The sequence below is a fragment of the Scyliorhinus canicula genome, chromosome 22, assembly GCF_902713615.1.
Source record: "Scyliorhinus canicula chromosome 22, sScyCan1.1, whole genome shotgun sequence".
Classification (NCBI taxonomy): Eukaryota; Metazoa; Chordata; class Chondrichthyes; order Carcharhiniformes; family Scyliorhinidae; genus Scyliorhinus; species Scyliorhinus canicula.
Window position 1 is genome coordinate 9669346 of NC_052167.1, and position 24424 is coordinate 9693769.

A 24424-nucleotide genomic window follows, 5' to 3' on the forward strand; every position below is an offset into this window, starting at 1 on the left:
TCCTCCAAACTCACAACCCTCTGAACACATCTGCGCTTCTCTAATTCTGGCCTCTTGCGAATCGCATCTTGCGAATCTCTCAATTATGATCACTCCACCATTGATTCCTGAACCCTTGCTCTTGAATTCCCTCCCTATAATTATAATCTTTATTATTCTCACAAGTAGACTTACAATAACACTACAATGAAGTTACTGTGAAAATCCCCTAGTCGTCACATTCCGCCGCCTGTTTATATTTTAATACATGAAAACATTTTATGAAGAAATTAAAAACAAAGTCACTCAATTCTTAAAAAGGCCGATAAAACTGGTAGAGCAGGTACACTGAGGGAGAATTCAGAATGGCCAATCCACATAACGAGTACGTCATTCGGGACCTGTGGGAGGAAACCCATGCAGACACGGGGAGAACGTGCAGACTCTGCACAGACAGTGACCCAGTGGGAAATCGATCCAGGGACCCTGGAGCTGTGAAGCAACAGTGCTAAACACTGTGCTATCATGCCAACCTTCTCCTCATCCTCTCATTTCCTTCTTTAAAACACGCTCTAGAACCTACCTCTTTTGATCTAGATTTTGGTCACAGCCCTAATATCTCCTGATGTGGAGATGCCGGCGTTGGACTGGGGTGAGCACAGTAAGACGTCTTACAACACCAGGTTAAAGTCCAACAGGTGTGTTTTGAATCACTAGCTTTCGGAGAACTGCTCCTCCTCAGGTGAATGAAGAGGTGGGTTCCAGAAACATATGTTTCTAAATCACATATTGCTAAACCACAGGCAGATCTGTGGTGGAATGGTGGCAATGTCACTAGACCAGTCATCCAAGTTAATGCTTTGTGGCTATGAGCTCAAATCTCACCTGGCAGCTTGTAGAGTTTGAATTCAATCAATAAGTCTGGAATATTAAGCTACTCTCAGTAGTGATGACCATAAAACAATTCTCGTAAAAGACAATCTGGTTCACTAATGTCCGTTAGGGAAGGAAATCTGCCGTCCTAACTTGGTCTGGCCTACATGTGACTCCAGACCCACAGCAATGTGGTTGACTTTTAAAAGCTCTCTGAAATGGCCGAACATACCACTCAGTTGTATCAAAAACTGCGACAAAGTCTAGAAGGAATTAAACCGGACAGACCACCCGCATCAACCCAGGCACCAAAAACCACAACGGCAAACCCAGCCTTGCCGACCCTGCAAAGTCCTCATTACTAATATTTCAGGGCTTGTGCCAAAGTTGGGAAAGCTGTCACACAGACTAGTCCAGGCATTTTCAAAGTGGGGGTCGTGACCCACAGGTGGGTGTCAGTCGGGTCATGGAGCCATCTATCACGGTGTTCCTGATTGCGGGAATTCAGGCGCAGCAGCCGCAGCAGCCGGCTTTTACAAATACCGACCGCGAGCAGCTTTTACAAATACCGACCGCGAGCAGCTTTTACAAATACCGACCGCGAGCAGCTTCAAAAATGACGGCTGAGATCGACTTTAAAATGCGGGTGTGCTGTGCACGTGTGCCCGCTCATCAGTGCACATGCCTGAAGTCCAGAAAACTCTGGGACAACACAGGCTGCAACTGGATGAAAAATGAAATGAAAGGAAAATCGTTTATTGTCACAAGTAGGCTTCAAATGAAGTTACTGTGAAAAGCCCCTAGTCGCCACATTCCGGCGCCTGTTCGGGGAGGCTGGTCTGGGAGTTGAACCGTGCTGCTGGCCTGCCTTGGTCTGCTTCAAAAGCCAGTGATTTAGCCCTGTGCTAAACCAGTCCCTTTGACCAAAAGATACTCCAGACCTTGAAGTTAGTTCAATCTGATTTATTGAACCAGTAGCACAGTTAGCACAGTTCTCTATGAGTTCGACTCTCTGCTAACCTAAGTGTGGTTACTCTGTCTGACTGAACCAGGCTAGCTCTTAGCCACGTGCTGGAGGTGTGATACTGTACATACACCCTGACTCACTCTGTAGATGTTCATCAGTGGAAAGAGGCGGAGTGTGAGCGCCTCGTGCCTTTTATAGTCAGATACCACCCCTGAGTGTCCTGCCTGGTCATTGGTCATGTCCTGTTCTCTGTGTTCATTAGCTGCCTGTCTGTGCCTGTCTGTATATCATTATCTGCATGTCTGCGTATCATGACATCTCCCTTTTTTGTTATGTTTCTTTGGCATATGGGAACGTACTTGCATGTGGTGGCATATATTAACATATTTACAAGCGGTGGTATATGTGAACGTATTTACATGTGAAGACAGCTGTCTAATGTGAGAAAACAGAACATAGCAAACAAAACAAATGTTCATAAGTCCAGTCTCTGGGGCTTGCGTCTGATCCTTGTTGACTGCCGGAGAGGTGGTGGTGGGGGGGGACGGCGCCTTGACATGCTGACTGGTTGTGCAGACCTGCACAAGGCTGCATGGTGTCCAGGCTTCCAGCAGTTTAAACATCACCTGCCTCTTGCAGGGCGGTGTTTCTTTAAGTGGGCGTTGCCACAGTTCGAGCACGTTATGGCGTTGGCGTCCTGACGCTCCGCGCGTCGTCGCACATGCGCAGTGCGGGTGTCGGCCGCTTGGTTATCCCGTTCCCATCGCGCATGCGTGGGGCCCCAGGAAAAGCACACAAGAGGCCGCTTTCATCAATGCTGAGGCGCTGCATCCGGGAGATGGCCTGCACACTCTCTGCCTCGTGGGAGGCAAGTTTCTCATTTTCAGCTGATTTGTACTGGGCATAGCGATTTTTGCCGTGCTCATGCACTGTGCATGTTTCAATCGTGACTGGCAGGGTCATATGCTTGATTTTCAGTAACTGCTCTCTCAGAGGATCAGAGTGAACTGCAAACACGATTTGGTCTCTGATCATGGAGTCAGCAATATCACTAAAGTTGCAGGACAGCACTAGCAGGCGGAGGCTAGTTCAGAAGGAGTTGAAAGATTCATCTTTACCTTGTGGACACTGTTTGAATATGTAGCGCTCGAAGATTTTATTGGTGTCCACTTCACAGTGACTGTCAAACTTGTCCAGGGTGGTCTGAAACTTTGTCTTTGTGGTGAATTATAAACAGTAATAATCCACACTGTATTGTACAACATGTGTTGAGCCTGTGCCTTGTACTAGATCACGTGTAGTTGCGCGGCTCTACCCATAGGGGATGAGGAGCTTGTACTGGGCTCCACCCATGGCTCTGGCCATGGCTCCTCCCCCTAACCGGAAGTATAAAGGTTGCTGTTGTGAGCCTGCCTGCCAGTTCATCTAGAGTTCATCTCGTCACAGGCAGGCTCTGTTGTAAGACGATTAAAACCACTGTTCGCTTCTAACCACGTGTCGCGTGAATTGATGGTCTCATCAGTCTTGTCCTGGTCTTCGATGAAGTGAAAAGAGTTGAAGAGTTCGATGGCTTGATCACCCGCTGTTGACAGGAGAAGAGCGATCTTCCTTGCATCAGACGTACCCACCTGAAGCTTCGATGTACAGCAGAAACTTTTGCGTGAATGTCCGCCAGTTGGCACTGAGATTGCTGGAGGTCCTGAGCTGGTGAGGAGCCTGAATCTTCTCCATGGTGCCGGGATACATTCGCTGGTCATCACAGAACGGACTGAGGTAAACCACCTAGATTAAGCAGTCTCCTGGTAGCATGTTGTGTTATATACTCTGGGATAACACAGACTACAACTGGACGCAGCTTTGACCAAAAGATACTCCAGACCTTGAAGTTAGTTCAATCTGATTTATTGAACCAGTAGCACAGTTAGAACAGTTCTCTGTGAGTTCGACTCTCTGCTAATCTAAGTGTGGTTACTCTGTCTGACTGAACCAGACTAGCTCTTAGCCATGTGCTGGAGGTGTGATACTGTACCTACACCCTGACGCACTCTGTAGATGTTCATCAGTGGAAAGAGGTGGAGTGTGAGCGCCTCGTGTCTTTTATAGTCAGATACCACCCCTGAGTGTCCTGCCTGCTCATTGGTCATGTCCTATTCTCTGTGTTCATTAGCTGCCTGTCTGTAAAACATTATCTGCATGTCTGCATATCACGACAGTCAGCGCGCTGACCCAGCAGAAGATTTTTAAAAAATTCAATTCAGTCTTCCTGCATCTGCCTTGAATCTGCTCAATGGCTGAGCCGGCAGAGCTCTCTTTGATAGTGAATTTTAGAGATTAAAAAGATTCACGATACTTTGAGTTAAGTAATTCCTCCTCATCAAGGTCTAAAATCGTTGCTTTGTAATTTACAGACTATATCGCCAGGCCGTAAACCACCCATCTGAGCAAAATTTACATTCTGCATCTGCTCTGTCGAGTCCTGAGAGAATAATGCCTGTTTCAATTAGGCCATTTTTCATTCTTCGCTACTCTAGACTATAGAATATAAGCCCAGGCTCACCTCTCACATTGAAAGTAAGTGAAAATGGTTGCGAAAGTCAACTGGCATGGATCTCGAATGTCGGCCGGCATGGGTTGCGAAGTTCACTGACGTGGATCGTGACGGTTGGCCGGCGTTGTTCCCAAAGGATGGGCGGTTGGTAAAAATGGGTCCCGGGCAAAGAAGTTTGAAAAACACTGGACTAGTCAAGCAATCACGTGACATAGTCGCACTCACAGAATCATACAGACAGACAATGCCCCAGACACCATCATCATCATCCTTGGGTACATCCTGTCCTAATGACAGGATCAGGTAGTCCCCGACACAGGACTACGTCCATGCCGAACAACATAAGCAGCAAGTGCTTGTCCCACGTATGGTCCCCAGGTAGCACTGCGGCTCCAAGGCCTCTGGACTCTTCCAGAGAAACTTGCTGAATATTCAACGGACTAATATTAGAAAAATGCTGTAAAACTGTTCGTCCAAACACAGGCTGGTGCCTCTGATCAGTTTCAAATGCAGAAATAAACCAGCCTGTGATTGCACCAACAAACAATGCAAGGTGACGTTTTTGAGGTGAACCGGAGCAGGACCCAGGTGAACCGGAGCAGACCCAGGTGAACCGGAGCAGGACCCAGGCGAGCTGGAGCAGGACCCAGGCGAACCGGAGCAAGACCCAGGCGAACCGGAGCAAGACCCAGGCGAGCTGAGGCAGGGACCAGGTAAACGGGAGCAGGGCCCAGGCGAACCGGAGCAGGACCCAGGAGAACCGGAGCAGGACCCAGGCGAGCTGCTGCAGGGCCCAGGTGAACCGGAGCAGGGCCCAGGTGAACCGGAGACAGGGCCCAGGCGAGCTGAGGCAGGGCCCAGGTGAGCTGGAGCAGGGCCCAGGCGAACCGGAGACAGGGCCCAGGCGAGCTGAGGCAGGGCCCAGGCGAACCGGAGCAGGGCCCAGGCGAGCTGGAGCAGGGCCCAGGCGAACCGGAGTAGGGCCCAGGTGAACTGGAGACAGGGCCCAGGCAAGCTGAGGCAGGGCCCAGGCGAACCGGAGACAGGGCCCAGGCGAGCTGAGGCAGGGCCCAGGTGAACCGGAGCAGGGCCCAGGTGAGCTGGAGCAGGGCCCAGGCGAACCGGAGCAGGGCCCAGGTGAACCGGAGCAGGACCCAGGCGAGCTGAGGCAGGGCCCAGGCGAACCGGAGCAGGGCCCAGGTGAGCTGATGCAGGGCCCAGGTGAACCGGAGCAGGGCCCAGGGGAACTGGAGCAAGACCCAGGCGAGTTGATGCAGGACCCAGGCTAACCGGAGCAGGGCCCAGGCGAGCTGATGCAGGGCCCAGGCGAACCGGGGCTGGGCCCAGGTGAACCGGAGACAGGGCCCAGGCGAGCTGGAGCAGGGCCCAGGCGAGCTGGAGCAGGGCCCAGGCGAGCTGAGGCAGGGCCCAGGCGAGCAGGAGCAGGGCCCAGGCGAACCGGAGACAGGGCCCAGGCGAACCGGAGACAGGGCCCAGGCGAGCTGAGGCAGGGCCCAGGCGAGCTGGAGCAGGGCCCAGGTGAACCGGAGCAGGGCCCAGGCGAGCTGGAGCAGGGCCCAGGTGAACCGGAGCAGCGCCCAGGTGAACCGGACAGGGCCCAGCCGAGCTGGAGTAGGGCACAGGCGAGCTGGAGCAGGGCTCAAGCGAGCTGGAGCTGGGCCCAGGTGAGCTGAGGCAGGGCCCAGGCTAGCTGGAGCAGGGCCCAGGCGAGCTGAGGCAGGGCCCAGGCGAGCTGGAGCAGGGCTCAAGCGAGCTGGAGCTGGGCCCAGGCGAGCTGAGGCAGGGCCCAGGCGAGCTGAGGCAGGGCCCAGGCTAGCTGGAGCAGGGCCCAGGCGAGCTGAGGCAGGGCCCAGGCGAGCTGAGGCAGGGCCCAGGTGAGCTGAGGCAGGGCCCAGGTGAGCTGAGGCAGGGCCCAGGTGAACTGGAGCAGGGCCCAGGCGAGCTGGAGCAGGGCCCAGGCGAGCTGAGGTAGGGCCCAGGTGAACCGGAGCAGGGCCCAGGTGAGCTGGAGCAGGGCCCAGGCGAACCGGAGACAGGGCCCAGGCAAACCGGAGACAGGGGATCACAGCAGGCCACCCCACTCCTGCTGTACCGGCTGGGGGATTGACCTCGGCCTAATGTAAGGGCCCAAAAGGCCAGAAAGTTAGACACCAGCTGAGGCACCCTCAATTACGATGCGAGAGTGAGGTTGGTAATCAAAAGGCTTTAATCTACAGAGAACTGAACAGCATCCGAGAGAAGTGTGCTCACCATATGGAGCCTTATCCTATATACCATTTCCTGGGGGCGTAGCCAGAGGCGGAGTCCCCCAGGTTTCCAAGCATCTTAAAGGGGCAAGGTATTAATGGCCAGGTACCGTTTACAGCAGTTATTAATACCGTTCATCACACCAGCTAAATTGGCAAAGTGCAGGGCACAGTCGAGTTATGGGGGTCAGGGCACAGATCTGTAAATATTTGTTCACAATAAACACCTGCCTCGGTGCTCTGTCTGATGGATGTGAGGGGTGGGCTGGTCCGGGATGGATGGGGGGGGGAATGGTGCTCCCCCCTCCTCCCCACACCCCCAGCCATCCCCACCACCCCCACCCAGGGTTTCGGTGCAACCTTCTCGACCTTGCGATGGAATGGCCAGCCTGCATTCAGGGATCACTCAGGTGGACGGTGCAACCATGTGCAGGAGTCAGCTGTTGTCAAACAATGCGGAGCAGCAGAGCTCATCACAGAGCGGATTGTCATTATTCCCCATCCCATGGACCAGACCCGCTGTCACTGCCAACCCAGGGCCCCTATCTCATAGTGCGGCAGTTATGTAAAATAGAGGGGGGTGCAAGCGGGGGGGGTTTGGCAGCGTGGGAAGTGAGGGGGGGTGAGGGGTTGGGATGCGGAGTGTCCGTGCCCCAGGCCAGCAACCGCCCTCCCCCCTTCTAGTCGGTGAACCTGGAGGCAATCAGAGCGTCCGGTGCACTTTGCCCTGGCGCACACGTGCAGCCTCCCATGCCTGCCCGGGCCCCATGTCCTGCCCATCCTGCCCCTCCCAGCATCCTCCTCATCGGACAAGGCCTGCCCTTCCTCCTCATCCTCCAACATGTCGTGGCAGGATGGAGCAGGCCGCCACGATGCGGGCGATCCTCTCAGCGTCATACTGGAGGGCCCCTCCAGAGCGGTCCAGGTATCTTCAGGAGGCCGAAGTACCGCTCGGTTACACTCTTGGTCGCTGTATGGACGTCGTTGTAATGGGTCTCTGCGTCGGTCTGTGGCCTCCGGATAGGTGTCATCAGTCACAACCCCAGAGGGAAACCCCTGTCACCCAGGAGCCAACCCTTGAGCCGGGGTGGGGGGTGTGTGTGTGTCTGTGTGTATGTGTGTGTGTGTGTGTCTGTGTGTGTGTGTGTGTGTGTGTCTGTGTGTGTGTGTGTGTGTGTGTGTGTGTGTGTATGTCTGTGTGTGTGTGTGTATGTCTGTGTGTGTGTGTGTGTGTGTATGTCTGTCTGTGTGTATGTCTGTCTGTGTGTGTGTGTGTGTGTGTGTGTGTGTCTGTGTGTGCCCCTCGAACATGTCAGCAATCGCTGAATGTGCCAGGATGAAGGTGTCGCGCACACTTCCCTTGTTTGGCCGCAGAGGTGTGCGATGCGCAGCTGATGGTCACATATTTAGCTGGACGTTCATTGAGTAGAACACTTTTCGATTGGTGTAGAGCGGCCTGTTATCTGCAGGTGCCCGTAGGGGGACAGGCATCCCATCGATCATCCTCTGGATCAGGGGTATCCCGGCGATCTCCGCTGCTCAGGTATCCTGGTGGGCCCGATCCACATTGAAATGGATGTATTGATCTGCCTGGGCATATTGGGCCCCTGTGACAGTGCGGATACACCTGTGCACCGAGCTCTGTGAGATCCTGGACAGGTCCCACTATGCACCTGGAAGGACCCTGTTGCATAAAAGCTCAGGGCGACTGTCAGCTTGATGATCACGGGGAGGGGGTGTCCTCCCCCATACCCCCGCGGTACCAGGTGTACCATCATCTGGCAGATATATCGCACTGTCTCCCGGCTCAGCCGGAGTCTCCGATGGCATGCCCGGTCCAGCGGGTCCTCGAACGACAGGCGGTGCCGGTACACACGAGACCTCATGCGGAACCTCCTTGGCACCGCCTCCTCCTCTGTTGGGCAGCCGGCTCTCCAGCCTGTGCGGCTGCCACCTTCCCTTCTGCTGCCCGCTCCGCTGCTGCAGCTTCCTCCTCCTTGAGCAGCTCCAGCCCGTACAGCCGCAGGGCATCCCCCAGGGCTGCGGCGACTCAGTGGAAAGCCACCATTGCTGGTTGAATTCTAATATCCATTGTCTGCAGGGGGTGAAGGGCCAATATGTTAGCATGGTGCATACCCCCCGTGCTCAACAAGGTCCACCGGCTACATGGTGACCCCAGTTGGCAGTGCGGGTTCCGCCCCCAATGTTCCCCTCACCACATCCCCGACCCCATTGGTGGCAGGCACCATGGGGGTCTCTGGCTCTGGCAGTAATGGCGGTCCATGCCTGGACATCGCCCCAGTCCTGTGGGGGGGTCACCCTGGCCACTCGGCCTGTTTCCCCGTTCCCACCCCAGCCAGCCTGGTCAGTGTCCAGACCGACAGCCCGCAGTCACTGCTCTCCACGTTCTACCTCCTCTCTCTCTCCGTCAGCAGCCACCACGCCGGTTTCACGATTTCTGAAAGCACATGTGAACCGTGCCGTCAAGAACTTAGCGGATCGGAGGGGCAGAATCACGGAGGCCCCAGAGAACGCTGGGTTAGGCCCGTTAATGACATGCAAACGGTGTTTATCATAGAATTTACAGTGCAGAAGGAGGCCATTCGGCCCATCGAGTCTGCACCGGCTCTTGGAAAGAGCACCCTACCCAAGGTCAACACATCCACCCTATCCCAATAACCCAGTAACCCCACCCAACACTAAGGGCAATTTTAGACACTAAGGGCAATTTAGCATGGCCAATCCACCTAACCTGCGCATCTTTGGACTGTGGGAGGAAACCGGAGCACCCGGAGGAAACCCACGCAGACACAGGGAGGATATGCAGACTCCGCACAGACAGTGACCCAGCGGGAATCGAACCTGGGACCCTGGAGCTGTGAAGCCATTGTGCTATCCACAATGCTACCATGCTGCCCATGGACGTGCATTCTGGAACACATTGGCCCCGCTGTTGAGCTGACAGACAATTGAGATTTGGCGGCAAATCAATGCCAAATTGGCATTGGAACCGATTCTCCGCCCAATCGCCTTTCCCGGTCCTAGCGCGGATACACCTGTGCACCGAGCTCTGTGAGATCCCTATCAGCTGATGGAGAATCCCGCCCAGTGTGTCTGGGAGGAGAGAGTGGGAAGGGGAGGGGTGGAGAGAGTGTGAGAGAGAGTGCATGGGGGAAGCGAGGGAATGGCAAGGAGAGGTTTGGAGGGAGAGAATGTAACGGGAGAGATTGTGAGGATAGGAAAGATCGAGTGTGAGGGAGAGAGGGAATGAGTAAGAATGTGGAGGGGAGCGAGAGTGTGGGAGGAGAGTGTGGTGAGGGAGAGAGAGAATGTGAAGGAGGAGAGGCAGTGTGGAGATGAGAGAGAGTTTGTGTGAGGGGGGAGAGAGAATATATGTGGGTTAGGGAGCCAGTGAGAGGGCGTGAGGGGGAGAAAGACCATGTGAAGGGGTAGAGAAAGAGTAGATGGAGAGAGACAGTGCAGCGCTCCCTCAGTACTGACCCTCTGACAGTGCGGCACTCCCTCAGTACTGACCCTCTGACAGTGCGGCACTCCCTCAGTACTGACCCTCTGACAGTGCGGCACTCCCTCAGTACTGACCCTCTGACAGTGCGGCACTCCCTCAGTACTGACCCTCTGACAGTGCGGCACTCCCTCAGTACTGACCCTCTGACAGTGCGGCACTCCCTCAGTACTGACCCTCTGACAGTGCGGCACTCCCTCAGTACTGACCCTCTGACAGTGCGGCACTCCCTCAGTACTGACCCTCTGACAGTGCGGCACTCCCTCAGTACTGACCCTCTGACAGTGCGGCACTCCCTCAGTACTGACCCTCTGACAGTGCGGCACTCCCTCAGTACTGACCCTCTGACAGTGCGGCACTCCCTCAGTACTGACCCTCTGACAGTGCGGCACTCCCTCAGTACTGACCCTCTGACAGTGCGGCACTCCCTCAGTACTGACCCTCTGACAGTGCGGCACTCCCTCAGTACTGACCCTCTGACAGTGCGGCACTCCCTCAGTACTGACCCTCTGACAGTGCGGCACTCCCTCAGTATTGACCCTCTGACAGTGCAGCACTCCCTCAGTACTGACCCTCTGACAGTGCGGCACTCCCTCAGTACTGACCCTCTGACAGTGCAGCACTCCCTCAGTACTGACCCTCTGACAGTGCAGCACTCCCTCAGTACTGACTCTCTGACAGTGCAGCACTCCCTCAGTACTGACCCTCTGACAATGCGGCATTCCCTCAGTACTGACCCTCTGACAGTGCAGCACTCCCTCAGTACTGACTCTCTGACAGTGCAGCACTCCCTCAGTACTGACCCTCTGACAATGCGGCACTCCCTCAGTACTGACTCTCTGCCAGTGCAGCACTCCCTCAGTACTGACCCTCTGACAGTGCAGCACTCCCTCAGTACTGACTCTCTGCCAGTGCAGCACTCCCTCAGTACTGACCCTCTGACAGTGCAGCACTCCCTCAGTACTGACTCTCTGCCAGTGCAGCATTCCCTCAGTACTGACCCTCTGACAGTGCAGCACTCCCTCAGTACTGACCCTCTGACAGTGCAGCACTCCCTCAGTACTGACCCTCTGACAGTGCAGCACTCCCTCAGTACTGACCCTCTGACAGTGCAGCACTCCCTCAGTACTGACCCTCTGACAATGCAGCACTCCCTCAGTACTGACCCTCTGACAGTGCGGCATTCCCTCAGTACTGACCCTCTGACAGTGCGGCACTCCCTCAGTACTGACCCTCTGACAGTGCGGCATTCCCCCAGTTCATAGAATAAACATTGTTTTGCTTCAAAAAATACTTTTCCATTTCTGCTGTACCACACTGTAGAGTGGGCCGTGTGCTCCCTCTGGCGATATGCATCACTGTAAATACACAAGGGGTTCATGTAAATACACTAAGTAAACACTAGAGGGAGCAACGGAGACGTTATGACATGCAGTCATACAGCTAATGGACACATGGAATAGGACACGACCAATGGGCAGTCAAGACACCCAGAGGTCACTCTACCACAAGGGGGCATTACACAACCCATTTATCAGGACAGGGCACACATGCTCTGTCTCTTTTCCACAGGCGACACTTAGAGAGTAGGACAGAGGCAGATCAGGAGCATCACACCCACCACGTGGCTGAGACCAGACTGGTTTGTTAGACTGAGTTATTATAGCAAGATTAGCAGGAGAGTCGAACTCAGAGAACTGTGCTAATGGTTCAATAAATCACGTTGAACTTACTTCAAAGTCTGGAGTATCTTTTGGTAAAAGCTGCATCGAGTTGCAGCATGTGTTATCCCAGAGTACATAACACAACATGGTACCAGCAGTGCCTGTTGAATCTATATAGTTCAACTCAGCAAGGTCCGTGACTACCAGCAACAGCACACAGGCAAGATGATCGCGATTCCGGTTCCTCAGCAGCTCAGATACCACGTCAATCTCAGTGCCAACTGCCGTGCATTCAAGCAGAGATTTGAGATTTACATGGTAGCATCCGACGTAGATGGCGTGGCCGATGCTGAGAAGATAGATCTTCTACACATCATTGCGGGTGAAAGTGCAACAGAAATCTTCAACTCCTTCAAGTACTCCAAGGGGCAGGACAAGAGAGACTTCCAGACAGTCCTGAACAAGTTTGAAAACTACTGCGAGGTGAACACAACATAAATCGGTAAAACTGGCGCCTATACTCACCACTATACTAATTCAGGAGGGGCATGGGAACCTGGATTGTAGTTTTGGTGTACGGGAGATTGAGAGTATAGAGGTCAGGAGCACAGATTTGACTTCGCAGGAGGGTGCCAATGTTCAGGTAGGTGGTTTGAAGTGTGTCTACTTCAATGCCAGGAGTATACGAAATAAGGTAGGGGAACTGGCAGCATGGGTTGGTACCTGGGACTTCGATGTTGTGGCCATTTCAGAGACATGGATAGAGTAGGGACAGGAATGGTTGTTGCAGGTTCCGGGGTTTAGGTGTTTTATTGAGCTCAGAGAAGGGGGCAAAAGAGGGGGAGGTGTGGCGCTGCTAGTCAAGGACAGTATTACGGTGGCAGAAAGGATGCTAGATGGGGACTCTTCTTCCGAGGTAGTATGGGCTGAGGTTAGAAACAGGAAAGGAGAGGTCACCCTGTTGGGAGTTTTCTATAGGCCACCTAATAGTTCTAGGGATGTAGAGGAAAGGATGGCGAAGATTATTCTGGAAAAGAGCGAAAGTAACAGGGTAGTTGTTATGGGAGACTTTAACTTTCCAAATATTGACTGGAAAAGATATAGTTCGAGTACATTAGATGGGTCGTTCTTTGTACAATGTGTGCAGGAGGGTTTCCTGACACAATATGTTGACAGGCCAACAAGAGGCAAGGCCACATTGGATTTGGTTTTGGGTAATGAACCAGGCCAGGTGTTAGATCTGGAGGTAGGTGAGCACTTTGGAGACAGTGACCACAATTCGGTGACCTTTACATTAGTGATGGAAAGGGATAAGTATACCCCGCAGGGCAAGAGTTATAGCTGGGGAAGGGCAATTATGATGCCATTTTAGACAGGACTTAGGATGTGTAGGTTGGAGAAGTAGGCTGCAAGGGTTGGGCACACTGGATATGTGGAACTTGTTCAAGGAACAGCTATTGCGTGTTCTTGATAAGTACGTACCAGTCAGGCAGGGAGGAAGGGGTCGAGCGAGGGAACTGTGGTTTACCAAAGAAGTGGAATCTCTTGTTAAGAGGAAGAAGGAGGCCTATGTGAAGATGAGGCATGAAGTTTCAGTTGGGGCGCTTGATAGTTACAAGGAAGCGAGGAAGGATCTAAAGAGAGAGCTAAGACGAGCAAGGAGGGGACATGAGAAGTCTTTGGCAGGTAGGATCAAGGAAAACCCAAAAGCTTTCTATAGGTATGTCAGGAATAAAAGAATGACTAGGGTAAGAGTAGGGCCAGTCAAGGACAGTGGTGGGAAGTTGTGTGTGTAGGCTGAGGAGATAAGCGAGATACTAAATGAATACTTTTTGTCAGTATTCACTCAGGAAAAAGATAATGTTGTGGAGGAGAATGCTGAGACCCAGGCTATTAGAATAGATGGCATTGAGGTGCGTAGGGAAGAAGTGTTGGCAATTCTGGACAAGGTGAAAATAGATAAGTCCCCGGGGCCTGATGGGATTTATCCTAGGATTCTCTGGGAAGCCAGGTAAGAGATTGTTGAGTCTTTGGCTTTGATTTTTATGTCATCATTGGCTACAGGAATAGTGCCAGAGGACTAGAGGATAGCAAATGTGGTCCCTTTGTTCAAGAAGGGGAGTAGAGATAACCCCGGTAACTATAGGCCGGTGAGCCTCACGTCTGTTGTGGGTAAAGTCTTGGAGAGGATTATAAGAGATACGATTTATAATCATCTAGATAGGAATAATATGAATAGGGATAGTCAGCATGGTTTTGTGAAGGGTAGGGTTTGCCTCACAAACCTTACCGAGTTCTTTGAGAAGGTGACTGAACAGGTAGACAAGGGTAGAGCAGTTGATGTGGTGTATATGGATTTCAGTAAAGCGTTTGATAAGGTTCCCCACGGTCGGCTATTGCAGAAAATACGGAGGATGGGGATTGAGGGTGATTTAGAGATGTGGATCAGAAATTGGCTAGTTGAAAGAAGACAGAGGGTGGTGGTTGATGGCAAATGTTCAGAATGGAGTTCAGTTACGAGTGGCGTACCACAAGGATCTGTTCTGGGGCCATTGCTGTTTGTCATTTTTATAAATGACCTAGAGGAGGGCACAGAAGGTTGGGTGAGTAAATTTGCAGACGACACTAAAGTCGGTGGAGTTGTAGACAGTGTGGAAGGATGTTGCAGGTTACAGAGGGACATAGATAAGCTGCAGAGCTGGGCTGAGAGGTGGCAAATGGAGTTTAATGTAGAGAAGTGTGAGGTGATTCACTTTGGAAAGAATAACAGGAATGCGGAATATTTGGCTAATGGTAAAATTCTTGGTAGTGTGGATGAGCAGAGGGATCTCGGTGTCCATGTACATAGATCCCTGAAAGTTGCCATCCAGGTTGATAGGGTTGTGAAGAAGGCCTATGGTGTGTTGGCCTTTATTGGTAGAGGGATTGAGTTCCGGAGCCATGAGGTCATGTTGCAGCTGTACAAAACTCTGGTACGGCCGCATTTGGAGTATTGCGTACAGTTCTGGTTGCCTCAATATAGGAAGGACGTGGAAGCTTTGGAACGGGTGCAGCGGAGATTTACCAGGATGTTGCCTGGTATGGAGGGAAAATCTTATGAGCAAAGGCTGATGGACTTGAGGTTGTTTTCGTTAGAGAGAAGAAGGTTAAGAGGTGACTTAATAGAGGCATACAAAATGATCAGAGGGTTAGATAGGGTGGACAGTGAGAGCCTTCTCCCGCGGATGGAGGTGGCTAGCACGAGGGGACATAGCCTTAAATTGAGGGGTAATAGATATAGGACAGAGGTCAGAGGTAGGTTTTTTACGCAAAGAGTGGTGAGGCCGTGGAATGCCTTACCTGCGACAGTAGTGAACTCGCCAACATTGAGGGCATTTAAAAGTTTATTGGATAAGCATATGGATGATAAGAGAATAGTGTAGGTTAGATGGCCTTTAGTTTTTGACTTCCTATGTCGGTGCAACATTGAGGGCCGAAGGGCCTGTACTGCGCTGTATCGTTCTATGTTCTATGTAGGCTAGCAACAGAAGCAAACAGCAATTTTGATTGCCAGCCATCTTGCGCAGTGCCCAAGAAGAAGCGAACCGGCAAAACAGTGTTTTGCGCATGTGCGAGAAGCTGCGCATGTGCATTTGCGAAAAGAGCGCACAGTGAAGGAAAAGCGATCTGCGCATGCGCAATCCATTCCTACGCTCTACGTCACAAGCATCATGACATCATAGGCCCAGGACCACGGCCACTTAAAGGGGAAATGTCCGAAAATAGTGAAAAAAACTTAAAGCCAGAAAACCCAAATGTTTCACCTAGAACGACAGCTCAATGCCTGAACTTCAACCAGTAGCTGAAAATAACCTCCGCAGAACCTTGCAACAAGCAGTTAGCACCATCCAAATAAATGATTTGGTCCTTGAAGATTACGACTCAGACGATGATTTCATCATTGGACGTGGCAACCTCAGTACCAAATCTGAACCGCAATGAGATGTGTTGTACATTGAAGCATCCGACACAGACATGGACGAGTTCTTCGGATTTGAGGATCCTCAGCCCAGTATAGACAACATCCCGACCCATGAGTACAGGATTCTGCTGTGGCCTGAAGCCAAGAGACAGAGAGCAGTACAAGCCCGCAGAGAGTGGTCTGACGCCAAGAGAGTGGTCCACGGACCACGAAGAGTCCCCAACTCCACACAGAGAGTGGTCCACACACCATGAAAAGTCCCCGACTCTGCACAGAAAGCAATGACAGACTCCACAGCGAGACCACTGCACCTCTCCACACAGAGAACACAGAACGACTCCACAGCGAGACCACTGCACGACTCTGTTGAGAGCGCACAGATCGACTCCACAGCGAGACCACTGCGTGATTCCACACAGGGAACGATGCCAGCCTCCACAGAGAGCTGGTTGACAGACTCCATGATGGAAGCAACGCAAGACTCCAGAGCGCAGTCCTTGCATGAACAAGACTATGAAGGTCTAGCAATCTTATCTTAGCAACCAGCAACAGACGATGCAAGTCTGCCATGCTCAAGTGCACAGCAAGACGACTATGACAGTCTGCCACTCTCACGTGAACAACAAAAAGACTATGACAGTCTACCCAGATTATTGGAGCCACCAGAAGAAGACTCCGACAGTCTACCCAGCTCATCCAACCGACAAGAAGACACTGAAGGTCTATCCATTGTATGTGCGATAAGTGACAAAGGCTTCATAATTCCCATACAAGATGTGCGACATCTCAGCGAGACTGACAGATCTCAGCTAGTATGTACAGAGGTACTTGACAATCAACGTGAGGCTACCAATTACTCCAGTGACACCACGTTAATTCAGACCTCATCTACTCGAGCCTCTCCACAAGAACCTGAAATGACTCCAGACGGGGAGCATCAAGAAACCAAAGGTGATTCAGGTGAACCAGAAAGGGCTCCAGACGGGGAGCATCGACAAGCCAAAGACGATTCAAGTGAACTGGCATGATTCCAGACAGGGAGCGCCGAGGAATCAGAGACGGCACGCTCAATGAAACAGCAGATGCCACAAATGACACTGACACAAGTAACTTTGTGAAGAACTCGAATTCTCCACTCAGTGTGGTCATTGAGCGCAACAAACACACCAAAAAAATCTACAAAAACAACAACAAAGACAACAACAAGCACGTCAATAACAACAATGACAACAACAATAGAACAACTGGTATGATATGGTACAACTCTGTCCATGAAGGACAATGTTATTACTCAGCTCAGAACAATGGCGAGGGTGCAAACACACCATGGCATGTCAACGCATCTTACAAATTCACGTTTGCTACACTACAAACAAGCAGACCAGCTTTCAAGGCAGCTGACATACGGCATCAATACGCAAACACAGACACCAGTCCAGGTAAGACAGGAAAGATGACATCAAGGATCGCTACCACAAGCATCGAAAAAAAAGAAAAAAAGAGTCCAAATCAGACAACGAAGTGATTTGACCATTTGAACACCTCCTGATGACCTCTTGGTTATGTAAACGCCAGGACACTGACGGCGTTCACAAGAGAATGACAACATCAACATCAACACTTCCATAACTGCACAAGAAAGCCACTCGACTGTGTAAATTCATGAACTTTGGACTCATAACTATTATTTGGTATTGTATAATCCTCAATGTCATCATAACTATTCTTTGATCTTGTATCGTCATCACAGTCATCATGACTTGTACATGTCATCACTTATCTACCTATTTTGTTCAATTTTCTTTAACCAAGTACAGAAAATATGTAACATGACAAAAAGGGGGATGTGGTGATATGCATCACTGTAAATACACAAGGGGTTCATGTAAATACACTAAGATTAAGTAAACACTAGAGGGAGCACCAGATACGTCATGACATGCATACTGCGCTAGTTATATGACTGGTCCCAAAACGATTCAGATGAAGACCGTCCCAATGGTACAACTCCCGCTTTCTCCAGTTCTGGTGCCAGTGAACCATGAATCAAAACCCATTTCACCTACACCAATCTTTGAGCCACACTTTCATCTTTCTAGTGTGATTTATCCTACGCTAATTTTCTTGTGGCTCATGTAGTAATCCAGAGATTACTATCTTTGAAGTTCTTATTTTTAATTTAGCCCTGAGCTGCTCATACCTATGTCATTGGTATCTATGTGGACCACAACCGTTGGCTCTTCCCTTCCCGCTGCAGATTTCTCTCCAGCCCTGAACAGATGTCCCGAATCAAATACCATCGAGTAACACAGCGTCTGGACAATTGATCACGGTTGCAGGGAACTGTGCCTATCCGCTTGGCCAAACTGTATCCTATTACCACTACATTTCTATTTACTCCCTCTGCTTAAACAACTTCCTATGCCAAGGTGCTATTGTCAGTTCACTCATCCATCCTGCACCCCCGTTTGTCCATTTTGTTCCAGTGATAATGGGGATAAATGTTGGCCAGGCCAGCGAGGAGAATAAGGAGCGCTGATGGGGCCTTGGTCATCCAAATCATGCACCTTCAATGTTGCAGCACCCCCTCAGTACTGACCCTCTGACAGTGAGGCACCCCCTCAGTACTGACCCTCTGACAGTGCAGCACCCCCTCAGTACTGACCCTCTGACAGTGCGGCACCCCCTCAGTACTGACCCTCTGACAGTGCAGCACCCCCTCAGTACTGACCCTCTGACAGTGCGGCACCCCCTCAGTACTGACCCTCTGACAGTGCAACACTCCCTCAGTACTGACCCTCTGACAGTGCAGCACTCCCTCAGTACTGACCCTCTGACAGTGTAGCGCTCCCTCAGTACTGACTCTCTGACAGTGCAGCGCTCCCTCAGTACTGAAACTCTGACAGTGCAGCGCTCCCTCAGTACTGACCCTCTGACAGTGCGGCACTCCCTCAGTACTGACCCTCTGACAGCGCAGCACTCCCTCAGTACTGACCCTCTGACAATGCAGCACTCCCTCAGTACTGACCCTCTGACAGTGCGGCACTCGCTCAGTCCTGACCTTCTGACAGTGCAGCGCTCCCTCAGTACTGACCCTCTGACAGTGCAGCATTCCCTCAGTACTGACCCTCTGACAGTGTAGTGCTCCCTCAGTACTGACCCTCTGACAGTGTAGCGCTCCCTCAGTACTGACCCTCTGACAGTGCAGCGCTCCCTCAGTACTGACCCTCTGACAGTGCAGCGCTCCCTCAGTACTGACCCTCTGACAGTGCAGCACTCCCTCAGTACTGACCCTCTGACAGTGTAGCGTTCCCTCAGTACTGACCCTCTGACAGTGTAGCACTCCCTCAGTACAGACCCTCTGACAGTGCAGCACTCCCTCAGTACAGATCCTCTGACAGTGCAGCACTCCCTCAGTATTGACCCTCTTACAGTGGTGACCCTCTTAAGACTCCCTCTTAAATGCACTGTGAATGTCAGGTTAGATTCTATGCTCAAATTTCTGGTGAGGGACTCAAACCCCGATAAAAATAATAATCCTTATTAGTATCACAAGTAGGCTTACATTAACACTGCAATGAAGTTACTGTGAAAAGCCCCTAGTCGCCACATTCCGGCACCTGTTCGGGTACACAGAGGGAGAATTCAAAATTCCCAATTCACGTAACGGCACGCCTTTTGGGACTTGTGGGAGGAAACCGGAGCGCCCGGAGGAAACGCACACAGACACGGAGAGAACGTGCAGACTCCGCACAGACAGTGACCCAAGCTGGGAATCGAACCTGGGACCCTGCTGCTGTGAAGCAACCGTGCTAACCATTGTGCTACTGTGCTGCCCAAACGTCCTGACTGAGGGAAGTGCTGAGGCACAGGTAACACCAAATTATTCAGTAAGGAAACAAAGTAAGAAATGAGTGGCAGAATGAGGAATGAGGCTCCCCTGGGAACCCAGTCCAAGGGAATTGGAGAAAATGTTTACATTCTATTGATTCAAAGGGGTCAGCCTTACTTTGTTTTGAAGTACAGAACCACACAGAGCATCCCAACCACAGTGAGTCCGATGGTGATGCAGGTTATTGACATGATCTGCCTCTGGTAAATATCCTCACTCTCTGCAAACAGAAACAGACAGAAACAAAGTATGACCATAACTTTCCAATCATGTATTTGTGAGTGCACATTTGTGCATGTAAATGTACATGCACATTCGTGTGCATTTGCATTTCTACGTATGCTTGTGTGTTAAATACCTGTGCCACCGAGAGTGTTTTGTGTGTCCATTTGTGTGTGCACACATGTGCATGTGGCTTTCGGCTGGCTTGTGTTTTCATCTCTGGAATGTAACTTTTCTTTAATATTCAGTCCACAGCTTCAGTCAGCTCGACAGTAGCAATGATTCCTACCCTCAGTGGATAACCTCTCCTTGCTGTCAACAATTCATTCCCATTTTCCATATCCTTGGGCTCCAAACACAATGAGTGATTGATGGGTTGAAAAGCTTGACTTCACTCAGCTCAGACGCAAATTACAGTTACAGAAGCCACCAATTACCATAGAATTTACAGTGCAGAAAGAGGCCATCCAGCCTATCGAGTCTGCACCGGCTCTTGGAAAGAGCACCCTACCCAAGATCAACACCTCCACCCTATTCCCATAACCCAGTAACCCCATCCAACACTAAGGGCAATTTTGGACACTAAGGACAATTTATCATGGCCAATCCACCTAACCTGCACATCTTTGGACTGTGGAAGGAAACCGGAGCACCCGGAGGAAACCCACACACACACGGGGAGGATGTGCAGACTCCGCACAGACAGTGACCCAGCCGGGAATCGAACCTGGGACCCTGGAGCTGTGAAGCAATTGTGCTATCCACAATGCTACCGTGCTGCCCAATTAAATACACACATTGAAAAGGAATTCATTAACTGTATGACGAAAGATCAGATAAACAGATCAGAATTGTGAATTTTTGTTCCTGATCAGAAGACTTTTACACGTGGGGAAAAGTTCAAGTTCAGCTCAGACTGACCCTGGACTGGGGCGGCTGGTGATGAACAGCCTGTGAGGGGAAGTCAGTGTCAGCCAGTCGGTGACAGAAAAACAATGAGGGTGAGCAGATATTGGATTCACTGAATCCACAGTCAATATCAGCAGTAAATCAGGGCCCTGGGGGTGGGGGCAGGTGAGCAGTGTAACCAAGGAAAGGAAGATCTTTAAATGTCTGCCTCGGTGGTGTTTGATGGGGACAGTGTAGAGGGAGCTTTACTCTGTATCTAACCCCGTGCTGTCCCTGTCCTGGGAATGTTTGATGGGGAAAGTGTAGAGGGAGCTTTACTGTGTATCTAACCCCGTGCTGTACCTGTCCTGGGAGTGTTTGATGGGGACAGTGTAGAGGGAGCTTTACTCTGCCCCGTGCTGTCCGTGTCCTGGGAGTGTTTGATGGGGACAGTGTAGAGGGAGCTTTACTCTGCCCCGTGCTGTCCGTGTCCTGGGAGTGTTTGATGAGGACAGTGTAGAGGGAGCTTTACTCTGCCCCGTGCTGTCCCTGTCCTGGGAGTGTTTGATGGTGACAGTGTAGAGGGAGCTTTACTCTGTATCAAACCCCGTGCTGTACCTGTCCTGGGAGTGTTTGATGGGGGCAGTGTAGAGGGAGCTTTACTCTGCCCCGTGCTGTCCGTGTCCTGGGAGTGTTTGATGGGGACTGTGTAGACGGAGCTTTACTCTGTATCTAACCCCGTGCTGTACCTGTCCTGGGAGTGTTTGATGGGGACAGTGTAGAGGGAGCTTTACTCTGTATCTAACCCCGTGCTGTCCCTGTCCTGGGAATGTTTGATGGGGACAGTGTAGAGGGAGCTTTACTCTGTATCTAACCCTGTGCTGTCCCTGTCCTGGGAGTGTTTGATGGGGACAGCGTAGAGGGAGCTTTACTCTGTATCTAACCCAGTGCTGTACCTGTCCTGGGAGTGTTTGATGGGGACAGTGTAGAGGGAGCTTTACTCTGTATCTAACCCCATGCTGTACCTGTCCTGGGAGTGTTTGATGGGGACAGTGTAGAGGGAGCTTTACTCTGTACCTAACCCCGTGCTGTCCCTGTCCTGGGAATGTTTGATGGGGACAGTGTAGAGGGAGCTTTACTCTGTATCTAACCCTGTGCTGTCCCTGTCCTGGGAGTGTTTGATGGGGACAGCGTAGAGGGAGCTTTACTCTGTATCTAACCCCGTGCTGTACCTGTCCTGGGAGTGTTTGATGGGGACAGTGTAGAGGGAGCTTTACTCTGTATCTAACCCCAAGCTGTACCTGTCCTGGGAGTGTTTGATGGGGACAGTGTAGAGGGAGCTTTACTCTGTATCTAACCCCGTGCTGTACCTGTCCTGGGAGTGTTTGATGGTGACAGTGTAGAGGGAGCATTACTCTGTATCTAACCCCATGCTGTACCTGCCCTGGGAGTGTTTGATGGGGACAGTGTAGAGGGAGCTTTACTCTGTATCTCACCCTGTGCTGTACCTGTCCTGGGAGTGCTTGATGGGGACAGTGTAGAGGGAGCTTTACTCTGTATCTAACCCCGTGCTATCCCTGTCTTGGGAGTGTCTGATGGTGACAATGTAGAGGGAGCATTACTCTGTATCTAACCCCGTGCTGTACCTGTCCTGGGAGTGTTTGATGGGGACAGTGTAGAGGGAGCTTTACTCTGTATCTAACCCTGTGCTGTACCTGTCCTGGGAGTGTTTGATGGGGACAGTGCAGAGGGAGCTTTATTCTGTATCTAACCCCGTGCTGTTCCTGTCCTGTTTGATGGTGACAGTGTAGAGGGAGCTTTACTCTGTATCTAACCCCATGCTGTCCCTGTCCTGGGAGTGTTTGATGGGGACAGTGTAGAGGGAGCTTTACTCTGTATCTAACCCCGTGCTGTACCTGTCCTGTTTGATGGTGACAGTGTAGAGGGAGTTGAACTGTCTAATCACCCATTCCAATCAGTTTCACATCACGAGAAACAGGAGCTAGTGGAGAAATGGTGGTGATGGTTCAAGGTCACAGTTCTTGATATGGCAGGTAAAGGGCCTGAGGAAAATATTGCTTCCAAGAACATCATTGTAAGAATGCGGCAGTGAGAGAGAGAGACAGACTTTAGTCAAAGACAGAGGAACCATCACAAGATGATCCACATGGCACCCAGTTATGCTGATGGAAGTCAGGAGTTGTGAGCAAACATGGAGGCTTGCAGGGAGCAGCAGAGTCCATATCTACTAACCCCTTCAATGATCATTTGCCAGTACTGGAGAACATGTCACTCTCCTGAAAAAGAATATTTCAATTTTCACACATTGATAGAAATGGGACTAAAGGACAGAAAGGAAAAGTGCATTAGCCTTCCAGCTCAGAACAGGGCAGCAGACACACAAAACTGAGCATACAGTCAGAGCGCAGTCAGAGAGAGAGAGAGGGGAAGAGCAGAGAGTGAGAGAGAACAGACAGAGAGAGCAGATAGAGCGAGAGAGAGCAAACAGAGAGAGCAGAGAGGGAGGAAGAGCAGACATTGAGAGAGAGAGCAGACAGAGAGAACAGGCAGAGAGAAACAGAGCGAGCAAACAGAGCGAGCAAACAGAGCGAGCAAACAGAGAGAGTAGACAGAGGGAGTAGACAAAGGGAGTAGACAGAGAGAGTAGACAGAAAGAGCAACAGAGAGAGAGAGAGAGAGCAGCAGAGAGGGAGAGATCATATACAGAGAGCACTCAGAGAAAGAGTAAACAGAAAGAGCAGACAGAGAGTGACAGCGAGAGAGCTCTCAGGGAAAGCAGACACAGAGAGAGAGAAGACAGATGGAGAGACAGAAGGCAGAGAGAGTACGCAAGAGAATGCAGGAGAGTAAAAAGAGAACAGAGAGAGTGAGAGAGCAGACAGAGAGAGAACGAAAGAGCGGACATGGCCAGAGAGCAGAGAGAGAGAGCAAACACAGAGAGAGAGAGTAGACAGAGAGAGAAACAGAGAGAGAGCATCAGAGACAGAGAGAGAAGACAGAGAGAGCAGACAGAAACAGCAGACAGAGAGAGAGCAGCAGACAGAGAGAGAAGACAGACAGAGAGAGAGCAGAAAGAGAAAGAGAGCAGTCAGAGAGAGACAGACATGGAGAGCAAACAGACAGTGACATCGAAAGAGAAAGAGTAGACAGGACGAGCAGACCCAGAGAGGGAGAGATGACACAGAGAAAGAGAGAGAGCAGGCAGAGAGAAAGCAAGCAGACAGAAAGAGAGAGCAGACATAGAGAGAGCGAGGGAGAGAGAGAGTAGACAGAGAGAACTGACAGAGAGAGAACTAACAGATAGAGAGCGAAAAAGAGAGAGCAGACCGATATAGAGAGAGAGAGGCAGAGAGAGAGGGCAGAGAGAGAGAGAGCAGACAGAGGGAGAGAGCAGAAAGAAATAGACCAGACAGAAAGAGAGAGAGCAGGGAGAGAGAGAATGAGAGCAGATGGAGACAGGAGATAGAGAGAGAGAGAGCAGACACAGAGAGTGCAAACAGAAAACGAGGGGGAAGATGGAGTGAGAGCAGACAGAGAGAGCAGACTGGCAGAGAGAGCAGACAGAGAAAGAGCAGACAGTGGGAGAGCAGACTGGCAGACAGGGCAGACAGAGAAAGAG

At 51.3% G+C, this 24424-nt stretch overlaps 1 protein-coding gene across 1 annotated transcript in view; it reads right to left on the bottom strand.

The window, feature by feature from the left end:
- The window catches only part of LOC119956152 (pro-neuregulin-3, membrane-bound isoform-like), a 427157-nt gene that overhangs the window by 15753 nt on the left and 386980 nt on the right, over nucleotides 1-24424 (bottom strand). Inside the window, 1 exon segment of the mRNA XM_038783065.1 lies at nucleotides 19792-19894. Within this exon segment, the coding sequence (XP_038638993.1) occupies nucleotides 19792-19894 (103 nt within the window).